The 21,474-nt window shown below is 40.2% G+C and overlaps 1 protein-coding gene across 1 annotated transcript in view; it reads left to right on the forward strand.

The window, feature by feature from the left end:
• LOC143038584 (protein halfway-like) overlaps positions 1-21,474 on the forward strand; it is a 99,194-nt gene that overhangs the window by 51,317 nt on the left and 26,403 nt on the right. Inside the window, exons 8-10 of the mRNA XM_076207989.1 lie at positions 12,800-12,964; positions 13,200-13,364; positions 17,718-17,837. Coding sequence (XP_076064104.1) covers positions 12,800-12,964; positions 13,200-13,364; positions 17,718-17,837 — 450 coding nt within the window. The remainder of the gene's footprint in view (positions 1-12,799; positions 12,965-13,199; positions 13,365-17,717; positions 17,838-21,474) is intronic.

Consider the following 21,474-nt stretch of genomic DNA (forward strand, 5'->3'; position numbering starts at 1 on the left):
AATAGTGATAAAGGGTGTGTGTACAAAATACCTTGTAAATCATGTAATCAGTTTTATGTTGGTCAGACTGCTAAAACACTCAAAACACGAATCAATCAACACAAGAAATACGTTAGAGAGGGAAACCAATCTAGCTGTATATTCAACCACATGAACCATTTTAACCACCCAGTTGACTGGGATAACGCTGAAGTCATCACATACAACAACAACATAACAGAAAGAAATTTAATTGAATGCAGTTTGATCAAATCTAGTAAGGGGATAAATGTTAATCTTCATCAAGGTTTGTACAAATTAGATAGTTATATTTCTCATGAAATTTCAAAATTATTTAAATTATAATATAGATTATGAGCAGTTGTCCCATACTTGTTGGTTACCAGGACGGTTCAAACATCCGTCACATGTACTTCTTCCACTACCTCTCCGAATGCCCTCTTTACTATGTCATATATTCTGTACCTTGTTTCTTCATTTTATAATTCCTTCTTTGTATCTGCATTGAAGATGTAATTATACGAAAGCGCTCTGCTTCGTTAGTTTACTTTTCCTAGTGGTTACTTACGCATATATATATATATATATATATATATATATATATATATATATGTGTATATGTATATATATATATATATATATATATTATATAATTTATTCATGGTAGTCTGGAGAGAGCATTGTTACTATTGATTTCTGTGGTGAAGCTTTCATTCTATTATTTGTGAGCCATTGTTTCACTTTGCTCAAGTAGGCTTATATGTTCTTTACTGCTATTTTATATTTACTGTACTTAGTTATTATTGTCAGATCATCTGTATGAGAAAATATTGGTGTTTAGTTCTCATTCATTTGGTAGATTACTCATAAAGAGGTTGAACAGTAAAGGTTGAAATATTATACCTTGAGGGACTCTATTGTATAGTAATTTTGAAGTTGAGTTTTTTTTGGGTTACTCTGCTTTGTCTTCCCGCTATAAAGATGGAGATATTGGTGAGGCTTTCTTTATTGAATCCTTCCAGTACTTATGTGATGTTTGTGAGGAGAGTAGTGGTAGAGTGGCCTTCCTTGACTTGATTCATGCAACAATAAACTTTTCCAGCTTGGATATTGTTGATAGTAGTGAGATTGGTCTCTATGACGTGGGTTTTTCTGGAAGCTTGCTTGGTTTCAAGATTGGTACTATACGAGTTCTCTTCCAGATGTTTAGGAAGTTGTTGTTTAGCCAGGAGTAAATGAAAATATTTCTAATTTTCCAACGCATCTCTTACCTAGCCACAAGAACAATGCTGTCAGCAAACAACAGCTGGTTCTCCTCTTACTTCCCATCTCTCTAACAATCTCAAATCTTATGCCTTTGCATTTACTTCCCATATCGCTGTTGCAAGATGATTGAAGGAAATATTCAATCAGATGTCCAGCGTCCATACACACTCACGCATACATTATAGCTATAGTTTGTCAGATCACAACCTCTCTAGAGAACTCCCACAGGACCTTCTATAGTGTCAGATCTCACCATGGTCATTCAGCTGAGTGCAGAAGGACACCTGCATCCTCCATGCTTGTATATATATATATATATCTAAACTATGCATGAATACCAAGTGTCCATACTTGGTTCATGTATTGTACATTGTAGAAGTAGATCAAGCAGTAGATAGTAGAGAATAAACTATATAACTTTTTCATTTGGCAAGAGCCACATTTAAATCTATATGTAAATAGCACTAGTGCTTTCCATGCAAAATGATTTTAGATGTTCAGTCTAGACGGAGAGGTTAAAGAAAACAAACCACAACTTCATTTGTCTCAATGCCTCCAAACCCAATGTAGACAAACAAATCTACATTCTGCTGGCAAGCAATGGCTCCAAAGCAACAACTCTACCATTCCTCCAAAGCATCGCCTCTACCATTCCTCCAAAGCAACAGATCTACATTCTGATGGCAAACTGTGGCTTTGAAGGAACAGCTCTACAATTCCTCCAAAGCAACAACTCTACATTCTGGTGGCATCGGTTATGGATTCGAACTTCAGCACTACATTCCTCTGAAGCAACATCTCTACATTCTGGCGGCAGCAGTTACGGATTAATGGATTCCACGTGCTAAGAAGATACATCAGAGTTCTACACTCTTGTTGAACATAACCACTTCCCAACTCTACGCTTTGCTGTATCATTAAGCATTGTATGAGCCAAAGCTCATTACTGTATTGCCAAGCAGCATACTATGAGCCAGTGCTCTTCTTTACATCATCCAGCTGCCCACTATGAGGAAATCCATCTTCGCTGCATTACTCCCAGGGAAAAATCAAAGCAACAAACTCCTACATCATTCCCACCAACATTCTGGTAGTCTACAAGACAATTACCCCTCCATGGCATTATCCAGCACCCATGACAAGAAAACCCTTGTCACCCTATCCAGTATTACTACCACAAGCCAGACAACCTTTGCCTTCTCTACACCACCACCATTTTAGATGATGACCTCCTCCACCCCCACATCTAGCTTTGCACCAGCATCATCTACATCTTCGCACAAGTGCAGATTTGAACACCAAAGTCACCTATGTATTTTTCTTTTGACATTATTATTTTTGCATGTTAGCATGTTCATATTTTCTAGCATATATTGTTTCTATAACTCGCCAGCCCAATACATTGTATTAACTCCACCCCTGTTTACAGCAGTGCATCTTTCCATGAATTGTTCCACTATCCTCATTCATAGAGCCAAAACTCCTACATCATCATGGATAAGTAGATATTTTTCCATTCTTGGTATCACCTAGGAGGCATTATGTTTTTTTTTTTCAGTTTAGTCCATAAATGTGTCCAAACTTCTTTCTGACTTGACATACAGATCCTGTACACACAGCTGCTCTACACTCACTTCCATTACACCAGACATGTCTCCTCCTTCTGCTAACAACTCTTTAGAAAATTCACCTTCTACTCAAAACACCATGACAACATGAAATCTTATCACTGTAGTCAAAGATGAGACCACATTACCTCTTTGTAGTGGCAAGAACATTCCTGTACATGATTTCCTCTCAAAGGTTAAATCAGAGATAACATGAAGGAACAGAAGACAAAGGTAAAGTATCCATTCTAACATTCAGAATAAACAAGAATAGCACATTAGCTGGTGACATCATTCAGTCTGATCTATTTGAGGAAACAATCTTATTATGATTTTATAGAGCATTTTAAAAAATCCTTTCTATCATTTGAACCACTTGGATTACTTTCCCCTTATACTCTTTGGCTGGAACTTACAATCATGATCCACACCACACCAAAGAGAAATCTGTCAAAATTGCTTAAACATTTAAGATTGAACTCCAAGAAAGCCTCAAAAACTCAGACTGGGTCTCAAATGACAAGATTTCATTGGAACACGTCTCACTCATGGCATACTTTCGACTACTATCCAAATTACACCCAGACACACTCCAGAAAGCTAGTACTGTTCCATTCACACTAGGTATCACGCTAGACAAATTCTCAAGTAAATTCTCTGACATGGACAAAGCTATCACCCAGAGCCAGAGCCAGTCAGTACACCATTGCACCCACCCACACAATAGCCAAGGTCACACAGTCCCCCTCATATAACACAAGATCAAGACATACCTCTCACACTTGACATCGCTCACACCAATGCTCTCTATCAAGAACACAACTGGTTTGTATATATAACGCTACAAACCAGGACACCTTGCAAACATGTTACCACAGAAACCCTTCACAACCACACTGACACTGCGATTATCACAGTACATGTTTCCAGTGATCATTGCCATGTGCTATTAGCACAGAGGCAACATAGACCAAACTTCCCAGATCACTCTTCTGCAAGGCATTCACATAACACATCTCCTTTATGACTACAGAACACCAAGATTCAATGCACACCAAGGACAATTACTCCATACCTGGAAATTCCCCCATCAACACTACCTGTACATACCCTGGATATCCCAGACATGTCTTCCTATTCCTTAACATTCAATACTACATCTAGCAACACCAAAGTAACAATCTTTCTTGACACAGGTTTCCCAGTGAAAATAATGTCAACACACAATTTCAAAAAATTCTGCACTGCAACTAAATGTGTCACAATTTTGGACCCCCCCCCCTCAACATAAACTTTTGCAATGTAGATGGTGTACCATTCCAGATAGTTGGTAAATTCTCCCTAGATATTAGCTTTAAAGAGGAGTGCCCATCCATTCCAGTTACTGCCTACATAGCTGACATTAATTCTCCTGCTGATATTTTCATAGGTTTAACATTGATGAAGCAACATAACATGGTTGTTTACCCTGCTCAAAATGGTATAATTTATGCAAACCATTTCCTCCCTGCATTGCCATCAGCAACTCATAATATAAATCACATTCATGTGGCCAAGCAGGCACAGGCAGACCAATACCCTGTGTCAGTTGCTTGTACTCCCTTCAAATTCAATCCACTTCACACAAGGATGCACCAGTTACTTGTACAAATTGTTCCACCCCCTGCATACAACAGAGTTCCCAGTGCTCAACCACTCCAACCCATCCCCAGAAATCTAACTCTTCTACTTTACTGACAGCTGTGGACATGAATTCCAGATGTAAATGAGAGCTGTAATTAGAGAAAAATTCTCCAACTGGGAAGAAGTAAAAAGCGGTGTCCCGCAAGGATCAGTACTGGCCCCGATCATGTTCGCCATATGCATTAATGACATGAATGAAGGTGTGGAGTGCTGTATGAATTTCTTTGCAAATGATGCAAAACTACTAAAGGTAAAAACAGAAGAGGACTGCAACTCATTGCAACAAAATCTGGACATGATCTGGAATTGGACTCAAAAGTGGGAAGTAAAATTTAATATTTAGAAATGTAGTATAATGGAATTTGGAAAGAGTAAAAACAGAATATCAAAAGATTACAGAATTGGGGATGAAAAAGTAAGAAAGCAAACTCGGAAAAAGATCTTGGAGTGATGATTGGAAATGACATGAAACCAGATAAGCATATAGATAAAATATTTGGAGAAACCTACAATTTATTGAGGTCAGTCAAAGTGGCATTTGCTTATTTGGATGAAGAAATGATAAAGAAAATACTAACTACACTAATAAGACCAAAACTTGAGTACGCAACATCACTTTGGACATCCAGTACCAAAAAGAATATTAAAAAACTAGAAAGAATACAAAGAGCGACAACCAAACTAGCACCAACTCTCACCGAACTAACATATGAGCAAAGACTGTCCAAATTGAATCTACCAACTTTGGAACAAAGAAGAGAAAGAGGAGATTTGCTGACTATCTACAGAATAATGAAAGGAATGGAAGTTTTAGACAGGAACGACTTGTTAGTGTGGGACAACAGTAAAATGAGAGGATATGGGAAAAACTGAAAAAGGACAGTTATAGAAAAAACTTGAAAAGGAACAGCTTCCCACACAGAGTGATAAATACATGGAACAAAATAGACAACAAAACAGTATGTGCAAACACTATACAAGATTCTAAGATAAAACTTGATGCAGAGAGATACAAAGACGGGTCACCAAGAGCATAGCTCCCTTCCCGTATATTACAACTAGGTAAATACAATCTCCTCTTAGCATTCATTCCCAAATGTCTATTTCTCATTACACTTTGTAACCCCCCAAGGCATTTACACCTTCCTGAGAACTCTAAACCACATTACATTTCTGCATACACAATGCCACACAGTAAATGCATGATTGTAGATAACCTTATCCAAGATATGATTGCACAAGACATCATTTAATCATCAATTAATGAATGGAATTTCCCTCTGTTGTCCTTAAACACGATGGTTCCTTCTGCCCAATAATAGACTTCAGGTAATTAGACAAGCTCACAATACCAGATAGACACCCCCTCCCTGTATTACAGGATTTCTTGCACTCTGTTGGTGAAAGCAGCATTGTGTTTACAACCTTGGACCTTATGTCGGGATATTTCTGGAGTCTAGGCCTCTGACAGTCTTTAGTACCCCTACCATTCATTATCACTTCAAATGATTAACCATGGGTCTCGTTTCAGCTCCTTCAATGTTCACACAACTTATGCACACAGTCCTTGCAGGTCTTATAGGTCATTCAGTATTTATGTACCTCAATGACATGATCATCACTTTAAAATCCATTAGAGAACACTTACTCTTCACACTCTCTTCTCATAACTAGCAGAAGCAGGCCTCAATCTGAAGCCTAAGGAGTTCTCCTTCAGTCAGAAAGAAATACGCTTCATAGGGCATGTCCTTAACTCACAAGGAATTTTAACCTTGCAGGACAAGGTCAAGGCAACCATTGATTTTCCACACCCTACATCTGTTAATCACATACATTCATTCCTTGGTCTATCAGGCTCTTACAGGCATTACATTCAAGGTTATGCTGGTAAAGCAGCACCTTTAACTTCACTACTTAAGAAGGACATCCCCTTCATTTGGACATCTGATCAAGAGAAAGCCTTTAATGACTTGAGAGCCTTAACCACTGCATCTGTCCTTGCTTTCCCAAACCACAAGCTTTCTTTCACAGTATACATAGATGCATCCTACACCAGACTTGGTGCAGTTCTCATGCAACAACACAACACAAAACTCAGACCAATTGCCTATGCTAGCTACACACTCAACAAACATGAACCTAGTAGCAGACACTCTCAGTCTCTATATTGTGACAATCATGCAAAATCCAATTTCAATAACTTCCACAAATGTCGTCTGCCTGGTATGTCGACAACCCTGACACAGACAGAGGGCTTGATATACAGACTCAGTTTGACACATTGACTATCATGAACAACACACATAATCATACACATATCCCACACCAAGCCCTCTACACTCCCTCCTCTCCTGATATCACCTTCTGCTCCCCCTGCCTAACCCCAACAACATCATGGAGAGTGGTCAGAACCCTTGGTTCTGACCACCTTCCAATCATCATCACCACCAAAACAAGATGCACCCCAATTGGCCACAGACACACATACACCAATTACAAGAGAGCTAACTGGGAAGCTTTTACTGAAGAGACAGAACAACATTTTGAAACACTTAACAGTACACCAATCACAAACATAAACAATGCTGTGCACACTTTTAATACAATCATACAAAACGCAGACAAGAGATACATCCCTAGAGGCAACAGAAAATCACACAACCCCAACTTCACACCAGAAATCCAAGACCTCATCAGACAACGTGACACACTTAAACACGATACCCCCACACCTATTCCTCAAAACATAGCAGACCAAATACAAACACTAAACACTGTGATTGCTAATAAAATGCACAAACAAAAAGCACAAAATTGGCAAAACTTTATCAATGTACTTGATCACAAAACAAACACCAGCAAATTGTACAAAACACTCAACAGCATTACACTATCCAACAGTAACACTACACGCTCTCACACAGCAATAATCACAACAACAGATAATCTACCCTCAAACAGACAACAAGCAAACGCACTCATACGTCATTTTGCACAGACAAGCCATCTCACTTCTCACCCTGACGACCGACGCACCATTTGACGTAAGAAAGACTTCCCCACAGACTCAGACTATACACCCTTCATAGACAGTCAGACAAAACTCATAATACATAATCTCAAACACTCATCTGCCTGTGGCCCTGATAACATAAGCAACTTCCACCTAAAACACATTGGACCACAAGGTATACACGCACTCACAAACATTGCAAACTACAGCTATTCACACAACACTATACCTGACATCTGGAAGCATGGTAAAATAATCACCATTCCAAAACCGAACAAAGACCCAACAATCCCAACATCGCACTGCCCAATCACACTTCTCTGCACCCCCTCTAAAGTCATTAAACGCCTAATACTTAAACTTGTCACACCACATATTCCCCTTGCTGACTCACAAAACGGTTTTAGGCCACTACACTCCACAAACACTCTTCTGATAAACCTCACACAAAGAATTTTAGATGGCATCAATTCAGATAGGCCCCACCACAGAACACTTCTCATAACATTAGACATTAGTAAAGCTTTTGATGCTATCCCCCGCCACAACCTAACAAATAAAATATATAACACAGACATGCACAATAACACCAAAAGATGGCTGGCCAATTATCTGGCAGGTAGGAATGCTTATGTGTCATATAATGGCCAATCATCGCACATCAGAAACATTAAGAATGGAGTACCCTAGGGCTCAGTTCTATCCCCCACACTATTTAATCAATACATGCATGACTTACCCACACCAGACAACTCAGAAATACAAATCTCTTCCTACGCAGACGACATAACAATCACATGCACACATCGTAACACAGACAAAGCTGCAGAAATAATCCAGCCATACCTTGATACACTCGACACATGGTTCATCACAAACAGACTCAAAATAGCTCCAACCAAATCTACAGCAACACTTCTCACCAACTGGACAATAGAACACAAATACATACCTCATCTCTACATCAACAACACTCTAATACCACACACAAACACACCGAAAATTCTTGGTGCAACATACGATACATCCATGTCTTTCAAACAACACATCACAAACATAAAAAACAAATGCACACCTAGATTTAACGCACTTAAGTCAATCACTGGAACGACATTTGGACAAAACAAAGAAACTAATATAACAATATACAAACAATGCATACGCTCAGTGTTGAATTATGCGAGTCCTGCATGGGCTCCTAATCTCAGTGAGACACACCACAACACCCTTCAGATCATACAAAACAAAGCCCTAAAAACAATTACAGGCTGCACAAATACAACACCAACAGACCATTTACACCATGAAACAAAAGTCCTCAAAGTCAAGGACCACCTCGACATGAGAGGCACACAAACACTTGCCACAGCCACCACAAACACATCACACCCGCTACACTACATAACAGAACACCCACACACACCAAGAAACATTAAAACAACACCCAAAGACCTTTATTACGCACAAATACTCTCTTCTCTTCCTCCACAACCACCAAATACCAGCCTCCGGAAACATATTCATAATCATATCACTCACTGCTCCATTAACACTCTGAAAGACAACACACTGCTGCATGCCAGACCCCCTGATATCCACCCTTCTGAATCCTCCCACGAAAGGACAGAGTCCACTTGGCCAGACTGCGGTGCGGCCACCACCCAGCACTTCTAAGCTACCAGAAGAGGCTGGATGACCGCATTGTGAACAGCTGCCCAGGATGTAACACTTCACCCCATACCATACACATAATGGAAGACTGCATTATACACAATCATGCACGCAAACAACACAACATACACTCTATAAAGGATTTGTGGGAAAACCCAGTTTCGGCTGTAGCATTCCTTGGAGAGACGGGACTGCTCGGACAGACAGTCTAGGGAACGACAACAACAACAAACATGAACAAAATTACCCAGTCACAGACATAGAAGCTCTAGCTGTTATATATGCACTTAAACATTTCAAAAAGATCATCCTTGTTCACAACATACACATATGAACCACCTTTCATTTTATTCAGTGTAAAGCAAACCTAGTAGCAGACACTCTCAGTCTCTATATTGTGACAATCATGCAAAATCCAATTTCAATAACTTCCACAAATGTGCATAGCTGCTGCACAGAGATCAGACCCTCTTTGGAAATGTATTATATATTTCCTCAAATCTGTAGACACAACTCATACAGATAATCTCCCTCCCAGTCCTGACAAATACACATTAGTTGATGACATACTACATCACAAAGCAACACTAGCAAACAAACATGAACCCAACTTGTCAGTGTTTCAGCTCGTAGTCCTTATGGGCTTCATTCTGGAAGTTCTGAAACTCCTACACAATACTCCTATTACCACACACCCTGGCAAGGAGAAATGTGTTACACAAGCCAGATTGCACTACTTCTGGCTAATCATGAGGAAGGAAATACACTCCTACATTGATGCTTGTCACTCTGGTGTGACTCACAAAGGTCATACCAGTGATCATGTTCCCATCTTAACTTATCCTACCCCTTGTAAACCACTTGACATTGTAGCTGTTGATCTCCTTAAGTTACCACTTACACCCAGCAGAAACCAATACCTCTTTGTGTTGACCATTTTTCATGATTCCGTATCCTTTTCCCCCAACTAGACAAGACAGCACAAGTGGCAAAGACCCTTATTGACAAACTCATATCCTTCACTACACCCAAAACTCAGATTTCTGACAATGGGACCAAGTTCAACAATGAGATTCTTGTAATTACTTTCAAATAACAAAATGTAATATCACTGCTTACCACCCTAGTTCAAATGGCTTAGTTGAATGCCAGAACTGAAAGATTCTCAATGTTCTTTGACATCTTGCTTCTGATCTTCACCCTTCAAGCTTGCATTAACAGTGACATTAACAGGTCAGTATCAGAATCACCTCCTTTCATCCTCTATTGCTCAGACAAAAGATTCCCATATGACCTTCTTGTTTCAGAATTACCTCCCATTTACAATTTCAGTGATTATGTCAAGGTCAGAGTAGCAAATTTCAATAATCTTTTTGAAAGAATCCATAATACTCTTCATCTGACTAAGGATAAAATGGTACATCTACATAACAAATCAGCCAGAGCTTATACCTTTGAACTTTGAGACATTGTTTACTCCTTCAAGCACACACCCACCTCAAAACTCTCCCCCTAATTCTCTGGACCCTATAGTATCATTAGACATGAGTCAAAGAATAAAGTCAAAGCACTCAGGTTGCACAGTCTTACAGAGACTGTATTGAACAAAGATCATATCAAAAGAGTCCCCTGTGGCCTTGACATACTACCCCTACTACCCCTACAATAGAAGACCATTACCAATCCTCTCCACTGCTTCCTCCTATTCCTCTCCCTTGTTTCAACCTTTGCAGTTGAGCCACAGATTCAGAAGACTACATTTTGCCTAGGTGAACGGAAATAATATCCGCTGCCACATGTTCTTAAAAATTAAGTAAATTTTATTCTAATCATTAGTATTTCCTAGTACCACCATTGCTCAAACACTGTGTATTTATATATATGTCCAAAATTCTTGTATTATTTCTTATCTTCCTTGATTATTTACTTGATTGTGGTCAGTGATTGGTAGCTGAGCTGAGCATCTATTGCAAGATGATTGAAAGAAATATTCAATCCCTTAGATGTCCAGCATCCACATGCACCCATGCACACATTATAACTACAGGATGTCAGATCATGACCTCTCCAAAGAATTCCCATTGGACCCCCTATTGTGTTTGACCTCACCATGGTCATTTGGCTGTGCATGGAAGGATACCTGCATCCACCATTGCCAACTGCAAGTTGTCATACAATGATATGATTTTTGATATGTATTCTATTCTTGTATGTATATCTAAACTATGCATGAATACCGAGTGTCTATACTCAGTTCATGTATTGTACATTGTAGAAATAGATTAAGCAGTAGATAGTAGAGAATAGATTATATAACTTTTTCATTTGGCAACAGGCACCATTTAAATCTATATGTAAATAGCACCATTGATAACTGCCAATGTTTTCCTTGTAAAATTATTTGAGATGATCAGTCTAGATGGAGAGATTAAAGAAAACAAATCACAACTTTATTTGTCTCAACGCCTCCAAACCCAATGTAGACAAACAAATCTACATCACCCCATCCATGTACACATTAAACAACTGTGGTACAGCTCCACCTTCAATTCAGACCATTCACTCTTACATTTCTCAACCGAAACACAAGTTCCTCTACTCATATGAAAGCTTTTGGGTACCCTTAACTGCTTTCACCCTGTCCCATATATCAATATCTCCCACAATACCTTCCTGTCAACCATGGCACTAGTCTTCTCTAGATCTGTAAAGGTCCAAAAATATATTTACTTTCTGCAAAACTTCATACATATCTGCCTTACCACAAGAATTTGATCCACACACCCTCTGCTTTTCCTAAACCCATACTGTTCCTCACAAATTACTTCCTCTGCTCCTCTCCTAATTATCTTAGTGAACACCTTCCCATATGCCTTTCCAACTGTGCTCAAAAACTAATCCCTCCAAAAGTACTTCATTCATATATGTTCCCTTTTTCACTGCGGAAGTGTTGTCATGTTGCATTGCCTCTGACTTGAGCAATGTAGAGAAATAAAATAGGAGAAAGGTCTGGGAGTGTTGTTACAGAACCTGTCACATGACAGATGTCAGTAAGGTTGTTGGTGAAACATTATTGAATGAGTAGAAGTGGTTTTTCATTAGATGGATAAAGAGCTGATTAAAAAAAAATCATAAGAGACCTGAATCTGCCTGAAATTGAAATATACAGCAGTGATATCACTGCTCTTGTACATCTCATCACATTACTTTTACCCTCATTTACTTTTAACTACATCCTGTTGCATACCTTTACAAACTGTCACCACACAGTGTCATCCACAGTCAACTGGCTCACCTCCTACTTCTCTCCATCTCCAATCCCCTACCCTCACATTTACCTCCCATATAACCTCATCCAGGCACACATTGAACAGCCATAGCAACATGACACAGCCCTTACAAGGGAATATACAAAAGGGAAATAATATAATTGGATATGATATGATAACAGTTGTCTTGGCTGTCACTGGCAGTGTCTTCACAGAATTTCATATTTCGTGTGTTGAAAACCATGAATGTGATATGAAAAACTAACAGTCCACCTATGTATTTCTTTCAGATAACAGAAGAACTTTGCCCACCCAATTGTCATTGTAGTGTTACAGGTTTTCAAATGAATAAAAAGGAGCCATTTGTTCGTGTGAACTGTTCAAATCTTGGATTAAAAGAGATGCCTGAACAAATTCCACCAATAACCACAAGTATTGAGTTTGTTAAGAATGAGGTAAGTGTTACTCCTTTGATATTAGAAATTATGTGATGGGGTGGGGGTGCCGGTCCCAGACCACCTGATTTTTTTTTTTTTTTTTTTTATCTTGAATTGTTTGATACCTATTTGGATCCTCACATGTGTTGAATATGAGATATGTGAATATATATGTACTTTGTAGTGATTAATTTACATGTTGAAAGAAAAGTTGTGTTAATATTTCAGAAGACTTATAAAGCTTATATATCAGTTGCAGAATATTAATGCTTTGTTCATAAATCCAAACTACAAAAATGTTAAGCATGCTTTTCTGAGTAACAACAAAATTGAAGAGATAGATGAAGAGCATTTTCTGGATTTCGTCCATAGAAAAGAGGAAATTGTATTGTTCTTGGAAAACAATCAACTGAGAAAGGTATGCAAATACATCATTTTGTTAATGGCTTGATTAGGAGTGATGATTATCATGGTAAAAGATTTTGTTGCTGTATATTATCTTTACATGTAGTGGAATGGAAGGAGGTTTCTTCAAGGTTAATGTGGATGAAGGTGAAGCAGGGAAGGGAGAAGTGAATTTTTGTAAGTGCATATGGGCCTGGTAGTGAGAAGAGTATAGAGGAAAGGGAGGCTTTTTGGATGGATTTATATGAGTGCATAGAGGAATTAAGGAGAAATGTCAATGTAGTTGTATTGGGAGACCTTAATGCTAGGGTAAGAAATGAAGAAATAAACGGAGTGATTGGGAAGTATGGAGTTTCAAGAAAAAATCATAGTGGAGAGTTGATGGTGGAGATGTGTCTCGAAAGAGAGTTGATGATAGAAAATATAGTGTTTAGGAAGAAAGTCAAGCATAAGTACACATGGGAGAGGGTGGTGGATGGAAGGGTGGCAGATAGAGCATTAATGGACTATGCAGTGGTAACCAGGAGTATTGTAGGAAGAGTTAAGGATGTACATGTTCTAAGGGGAAAGAGTTGGGGAATATGAGGTAATATTTTTGTGGAAGGTAAGTTGAGAGTAGAGAATAGGTGGAGAAAGAGGAAAAGGGCAGAAGTTAGGGAGGCACTTAGAGTGAACTGCTTAAATGAAAAAGAAAAGGAGTATAAGAAGCTGAGAGAGGAGTGGGAAGGAGTGAAGGATAGAGTAGAACTAGGAGTGGGGGAAGAATGGGGATGGTTCAAGGAGGGAGTCATAAGATGTGCAAAGATGGTGTGTGGAACAAGGAGGATGGGAGGAAATAGAAGGAAGGGTAGTGAGTGGTGGGATGAGGAAGCAAAGAAGGGTGTAGAAGAGAAGCAGGCTTTCATAGATTGGTTACAAATTAGGATGAGGGAATCGTATGAGAGGTACAAAGTAAAGAGAAGAGAAGTAAAGCATAAGATAAAGGAGGCAAAGAGGAGAGCAGATGTGAAACGGGGTAAGAGTGTGACAGAAAATTTTGAAAGTAATAAAAAATGTTTTGGAAAGAAATTAAGAGGAAAAGGAGGCAGATCAAGTAGAGAAGAAAAGGTAAAAGGTGCAGATGGAGAGATGATAATGGAAAAGAAGGCAGTGAGAGGATGGTGGGCAGAGTATCTTAGGGAATTGCTAAATGTGAAGAAGGATAGGGAGGGAAAGGTAGTTGTAGAGGGAAGTGCTAAGAAAATGACCATGATGAGTGAGGAAAATGGATTAGAAATAAGGAAAGATGAAGTGAAAGCAGGTGTTAAGATGATGGGAGCAGGTAAGGCACCTGGGTTGGATGGATGCCATGCAGAATGTCTGAAAAAAAAGGAGGTACAGTAATGGTGGACTGGCTGGTGAGGTTATTTAATGTTTGTTTAAGAGAGGGTAGAGTGCCAGAGGACTGGAGGAGTGCTTGTATAGTTCCACTTTACAAGGGAAACAGGGACAAGTGTGAGTGTAGTGGTTTCAGAGGGATCAGTTTTATAAGTGTAGTTGGGAAGGCTTATGGGAGGATCTTGATTGAGAGGATTAGGAGAGGAACAGAGGGAGTAATTGGTGAGGAACAGTGTGGGTTTAGGACAGGTAGGGGTTGTGTGGATCAGACTTTTGTGGTAAGACAGATATGTGAGAAAGCTATAGGAAAAGGTAATGATGTTTTTTGGGCTTTTATGGATCTGGAAAAGGCTTATGACATGGGTAGACAGGAAGGCACTGTGGAAGGTATTGCAGATATATGGGATAGGAGGAAAGCTGTTAAGAGCAGTCAAGAGTTTTAAGAGAGTATTGGAGATTGTGTTAGGAATAGAAATGGAGAGAGTGAATGGTTTGAGGTAAAGGTGGGACTGAGTCAAGGATGTGTTATGTCGCCCTGGCTGTTCAATTTATACATGGATGGGGTGGTGTGAGAGGTGAATGCAAGGGTAGTGGGTCAGGGATTGGAGATGGTTAAAGAAAATGGAGAAAAGTGGAAGATAAGCCAACTGTTGTTTGCTGGCGACACTGTGCTTGTAGCAGGATCAGAGTAGGGATTGAGGAAGTTAGTGAGAGTTTGGGAAGGTGTGTGAAAAAAGGAAGTTGAAGATAAATGTGGTTAAAAGTAAGGTGATGAGATGTACAAGGGGAGAAAGTGGCAGCAGACTGGAAGTGAGTATTAAGGGAGAGAGACTGGAAGTGTGGATAGTTTTAGATAGTTGGGTGTGAATGTGGCAGGAAAGGGAGGAGTGCAGGTGGAGGTAGAATGTAGATTGAAAAAAGCAAGTAAATGCCTTTGGGGGATTAAAAAGTATATTGAGAAATAGACATCTGGGAATGGATGCTAAGAGGAGATTATATGAAGGAGTGATTGTGCCGACAGCACTGTATGGGGCAGGAACATGGAGGATAAGAGAGGAAGAAAGAGTTTGAATGTATGTGAGATGAAATGCCTGAGAAGTATGATAGGGGTTACTAGGCTAGATAGAGTGAGAAATGAGGAGGTGAGGAGGAGAACAGGGATGGAAAGGGAGTTGGGAGATAGGGTTGATGAAAGAGTATTAGGATGGTTTGGACACATGGAAAGAATGAATGAAGAAAGATTAGTAAAAGAGTTGTGGAAGGCAGAGGTGGAAAGAATGTTCCTGCCCCGTACAGTGCTGTCAGCGCAATCACTTTTTTACATAGTCTCCTCTTAGCATCCATTTCCAAATGTCTATTTCTCGTTACACTTTTTAATCCACCAAGGCATTTACTCGCTTCTCTCAATCTACATTCTACCTCCACCTTCACTCCACCTTTTTCTGCCACATTTGCACCCAAGTATCTAAAACTATCCACTACCTCCAGTCTCTCTCCCTTAATACTCACTTCCAGTCTGCTGCCACTTTCTCCCCTTGTACATCTCATCACCTTACTTTTACCCACATTTATCTTCAACTTCCTTCTTTCACACACCTTCCCAAACTCTGTCACTAACTTCCTCAATCCCTCCTCTGATCCTGCTACAAGCACAGTGTCATCAGCAAACAACAGTTGGCTTATCTCCCACTTTTCTCCATTTTCTTTAACCATCTCCAATCCCTAACCCACTACCCTTGCATTCACCTCTCGCACCACCCCATCCATGTATTAATTGAATAGCCAAGGTTACATACCACATCCCTGACGAAGTCCCACCTTTACCTCAAACCACTCACTCTCTCCATTTCTGATTCTAACACAGGGTCTACTACTCTCTTAAAACTCTTGACTACTCTTAACAGCTTTCCTCCTATCCCATATATCTGCAATACCTTCCACAGTGCCTTCCTGTCTATCCCTGTTATAAACCTTTTCTAAATCCATAAGGGCCCAATAAACATCCTTCGCTTTTCCTATAGCTTTCTCACATATCTGTCTTACCACAAAAGTCTGATCCACACAACCCCTACCTGCTTCTGTTCCTCTCCTAATCCTCTCAATCAAGACCCTCCCATAAGCCTTCCCAACTACACTTATAAAACTGATTCCTCTGAAACTACTACACTCACAGTTGTCCCCTTTTCCCTTGTAAAATGGAACAATACAAGCACTCCTCCAGTCCTCTGGCACTCTACCCTCTCTTAAACAAACATTAAATAACTTCACTAGCCAGTCCACCATAACTGTACCTCCTTTTTTTTTTTTTTAGACATTCTATGCTCAGTAAAAAATCTTTTTACAAAATGTATAGGAAAATGAGGGGAGGCACTTGACTTTGGAAGTCTCTTTGTGAGATGAATATCATACTATTCAACTGTTGTCAACTCCTTCTCAAAAGTTAGTGTTATGATCTAGTGGTGACTCAGCTGGCCCATATGTCATTAAAAGTGAAATTGTTTGGTCCTTGCCCAAATCCCCCTCCCCCCACCCTACCCTCCTGTTTGGTCCTGTCATACTATTGGGTACTGCTGTCATATCCTCTTGAGTTGTTGGTCTGTCATTAATTGATTAGGTCTATTAATCAATTGTTGCCTCAAGTTTCACTAAGTGGGAAACTCACAGCCCCACTGACTGGCAACAGTCCTCAGAACCTCCCACAGATCTCTGGGAAGAAACTTTGGACAGTGTAGGACTGTTTCTGTCACTGGTTCAAAGTGGTAGGGAGAGGAGACCAGTTGCCCATTGTCAACTCTTCATGTGTGAAAGTGTAAGAAATACAGATGAAGTTGTAACATAGACAACAATCCATAGTTTCTTCCCAGAGTGAACTATGAGAGGTCCCAAGGACTTTTTCTAGCTACTGTGGGGCTGCAGGTTTTCCTCAAGGCAACAATCATTATTATTTGACACAAGATAACTAAAAAAAATATTGGTTGATATGCTTCAGTTACCAATAGCAGTACTGGAGTATATAGTAAAGAAGAACAGTGATAAATACATTTGGCTGCTGAGACTGGCTGGCAACCCATGGGATTGTGTGGACTGCAGTTTTATACGTGTTGTGCAGGTAAGTCGTTATTGTCATTATTACTGTTTATTAACCCTCTAAGGACTGAATTATTTTTGTTTAGATTTTTATTAAATTCATGTTTATTATCTTAAATGTTATAAACGTTTACTGCATAAGTTCTTGCAGAATGAATCATACACTAGTTTGTGGCGTACTTGTTTTTTGCCATCCTGTACTTGTTTTAGTGTTAATGGCATATATACAAAAAAAAAATTTGTGTGACCATATGGTCACACTAGTCTTTCAAGGGTTGATTTGAGTATTATTGTTATTATACATACATATACCAACAGCTTTTTTTCCCTGACAAAGGAGTCAGTCAAAGACATAAATCCACTCCCACCCATTTCATCCTCACATACTCCATTCCCATTCACTACCCCTCCCTCCCTCTTTTCTTGGCTCCTCCTGGATGATGGGTCATCTCTGCATCTCACTCAATGCCCTGAGTCAGAGCAATGTAGCAAGACACAGCACATCCACAGCAAGACCACTTCATTTAATCAGCGACCCCCTCTCTCTGTCCCTTCGTGCAGAAAAAGAGAAGATAGGGAGAAATCCCTTTGGGCTGCATCAAAATATCATTCATACATTCTCCCTCACCCCCACCCATCCCCCCACCCACACCCTTCCATGCATCACAGCATCCATATGCAACCATTCTCCACTCACCCCAGTCTTCTGTCTTCTCCCTTCCATAACAGACATTCCCCTTTTTCCCAATGCCTCTTTTACCCCCATCCATCCATTTCATCCTTGGTCACCCCCTTATGTTCACTCCTTTCACCTCTGACTTCCACATTTCTTTGATGTATTTATTTATTCATTATTATTAGTAGTAGTAGTAGTAGTAGTAGTAGTAGTAAACGTGTAGTGGAGTGGAAGGAGGTTTCCTCAAGGATAATGTGGATGAAGGTGAAACTGGGAAAGGAGATGTGGGTCTTTGTAAGTGCATATGGGCCTGGCAGTGAGAAGACTGTAGAAGAAAGGGAGGCCTTTTGGATAGATTTAAATGAGTGCATAGAGGATTTAGGGAGAAATGTCAATGTACTGGGAGACCTTAATGCTAGGGTAGGAAATGGTCCGATTGATGGAGTGGTTGGGAAATGTGGAGTTCCAGGAAAGAATCGTAGTGGAGAGTTGATGGTGGAAATGTGTCTAGAAAGAGAGTTGATGACAGCAAATACAGTGTTTCGGAAGAAAGTCAAGCATAAGTACACATGGGAGAGGGTGGTGGATGGAAGGGTGGTAGATAGAGCGTTGATGGATTATGTAGTGGTAAATAGGACTATGATAGGAAGAGTTAAGGATGTACATGTGCTAAAGGGAGAGGGTGGGGGAATATCAGATCATTTTTTTGTGGAAGGTAAGTTGAGAGTGGAGGATAGATGGAGAAAGAGGAAAGGGACAAAAGGTAGGGAGGTGCTTAGTGTGAACTCTTTAAATGAAAAGGAAAAGGAGAAGGAGTACAAGATGAAGCTGAAGGAGGAGTGGGAGGGAGTGAAGGATAGAGTAGAGCTAGGTGTGGAGGAGGAATGGGGATGGTTCAAGGAGGGAGTCACAAAGTGTGCAAGGATGGTGTGTGGAACAAGAAGGACAGGAGGAAATAGAAGGAAGGGTAGTGAATGGTGGGATGAGGAAACAAAGAAGGTTGTAGAAGAGAAGTGAGCTTTCACAGATTGGTTACAATATAGGACGAGGGAGTCATATGAGAGGTACAAAAAAGAAAAGAAAAAGAAAAGTTAAGCAAAAGGTAAAGGAGGCAAAGAGGAGAGCAGATGTGAAATGGGGGTAAGAGTATGACAGAAAGTTTTGAAAGTAATAAAAAGATGTTTTGGAAAGAAATTAAGAGAGGAAGAGGAGGCAAATCAAGTAGAGAAGAAAAGGTAAAAGGTGCAGATGGAGAGATGATAATGGAAGAGAAGGCACTAAGGGGAAGATGGGCAGAATATTTTAGGGAATTCCTAAATGTGAAGGAGGATAGGGTGGGAAATGCTAAGAAAATGACTGTGATGAGTGAGGAAAATGGAGGAGAAATAAGGAAGGATGAAGTGAAGGCAGTTGTTAAGATGATGAAAGCAGGTAAGGCACCTGGTCTGGATGGATGCCATGCAGAATGTCTAAAAAACGGAGGTACAGTGGTGGTGGACTGGCTGGTGAGGTTATTTAATGTTTGCTGGAGAGAGGGTAGAGTGCTGGAGGACTGGAGGAGTGCCTGTATAGTTCCACTTTACAAGGGAAAAGGGGACAAGTGTGAATGTAGTAGTTTCAGAGGGATTAGCTTGTTAAGTGTAGTTGGGAAGGCTTATGGGAGGATCTTGATTGAGAGGATTAGGAGAGGAAGAGAGGGAGTAATTGGTGAGGAACAGTGTGGATTTAGGATGGGTAGAGGTTGTGTAGATCAGATCTTTGTGGTAAGACAAATATGTGAGAAAGCTATAGGAAAGGGGAAGGATGTTTTTTTGGGCTTTTATGGATCTGGAAAAGGCTTATGATAGGGTAGACAGAAAGGCACTGTGGGAGGTTATGCAGATATATGGGATAGGAGGAAAGCTTCTAGGAGCTGTCAAGAGTTTTTATGAGAGTAGTAGAGCTTGTGTCAGGATTAGAAATGGAGAGAGTGAGTGGTTCGAGGTAAAGGTGGGACTTCGTCAAGGATGCGTTATGTCGCCCTGGCTGTTCAACTTATACATGGATGGGGTAGTGCGAGAGGTAAATGCAAGGGTAGTGGGTCAGGGATTGGAGATGGTTAAAGAAAATGGAGAAAAGTGGGAGGTGAGCCAGCTGTTGTTTGCTGATGACACTGCACTTGTGGCAGGATCAGAGGAGGGACTGAGGAAGTTGGTGACAGTTTGGAAGAGTATGTGATAGAAGAAAGCTAAAGATAAATGTGGGTAAAAGTAAGGTGATGAGATGTACAAGGGGAGAAAGTGGCAGTAGACTGGAAGTGAGCATTAAGGGAGAGCGACAGGAGGAAGTGGATATTTTTAGATACTTGTGTGCAAATGTGGCAGGAAAAGGTGGAGTGAAGGTGGAGGTAGAATGTAGATTGAGAGAAGCGAGTAAATGCGTTGGTGGATTGAAGAATGTAATGAGGAATAGACATTTGGGAATGGATGCTAAGAGGAGACTGTATGAAGGAGTGATTGTGCCAACGGCACTGTATGGGGCAGAAACATGGAACATAAGAGAGGAAGAGAGAAGGAGTTTGAATGTGTTTGAGATGAGGTGTCTGAGAAGTATGATGGGGGTTACTAGGCTAGATAGGGTGAGAAATGAGGAGGTGAGGAGAAGAACGGGGGTGGAAAGGGAGTTGGGAGATAGGGTTGATGAAAGAGTATTAGGATGGTTTGGACACATGGAAAGAATGAGTGAAGAAAGACTAATAAAAGAGGTATGGAAGGCAGATGTGGAGGGAGTGAACATGAGGGGACGTCCTAGGATGAGATGGATGGATGGGGTGAAGGGGGCTTTGGGGAAGATGGGAATGTCTGTTGAGGAAGGACGGGAGAGGACAGAAGACAGAGGTGAATGGAGAATGTTTGTATATGGATGATGTTGTGATGCATGAGGTGGAATGGGCGGGTGGATGGGGGGTGAGGTAGTATGTGTGAGCAAAATTCGACGCAGCCCG

Source organism: Oratosquilla oratoria, chromosome 2 (assembly GCF_046742065.1).
Source record: "Oratosquilla oratoria isolate Oo_2021 chromosome 2, ASM4674206v1, whole genome shotgun sequence".
In the NCBI taxonomy this organism is placed as follows: domain Eukaryota; kingdom Metazoa; phylum Arthropoda; class Malacostraca; order Stomatopoda; family Squillidae; genus Oratosquilla; species Oratosquilla oratoria.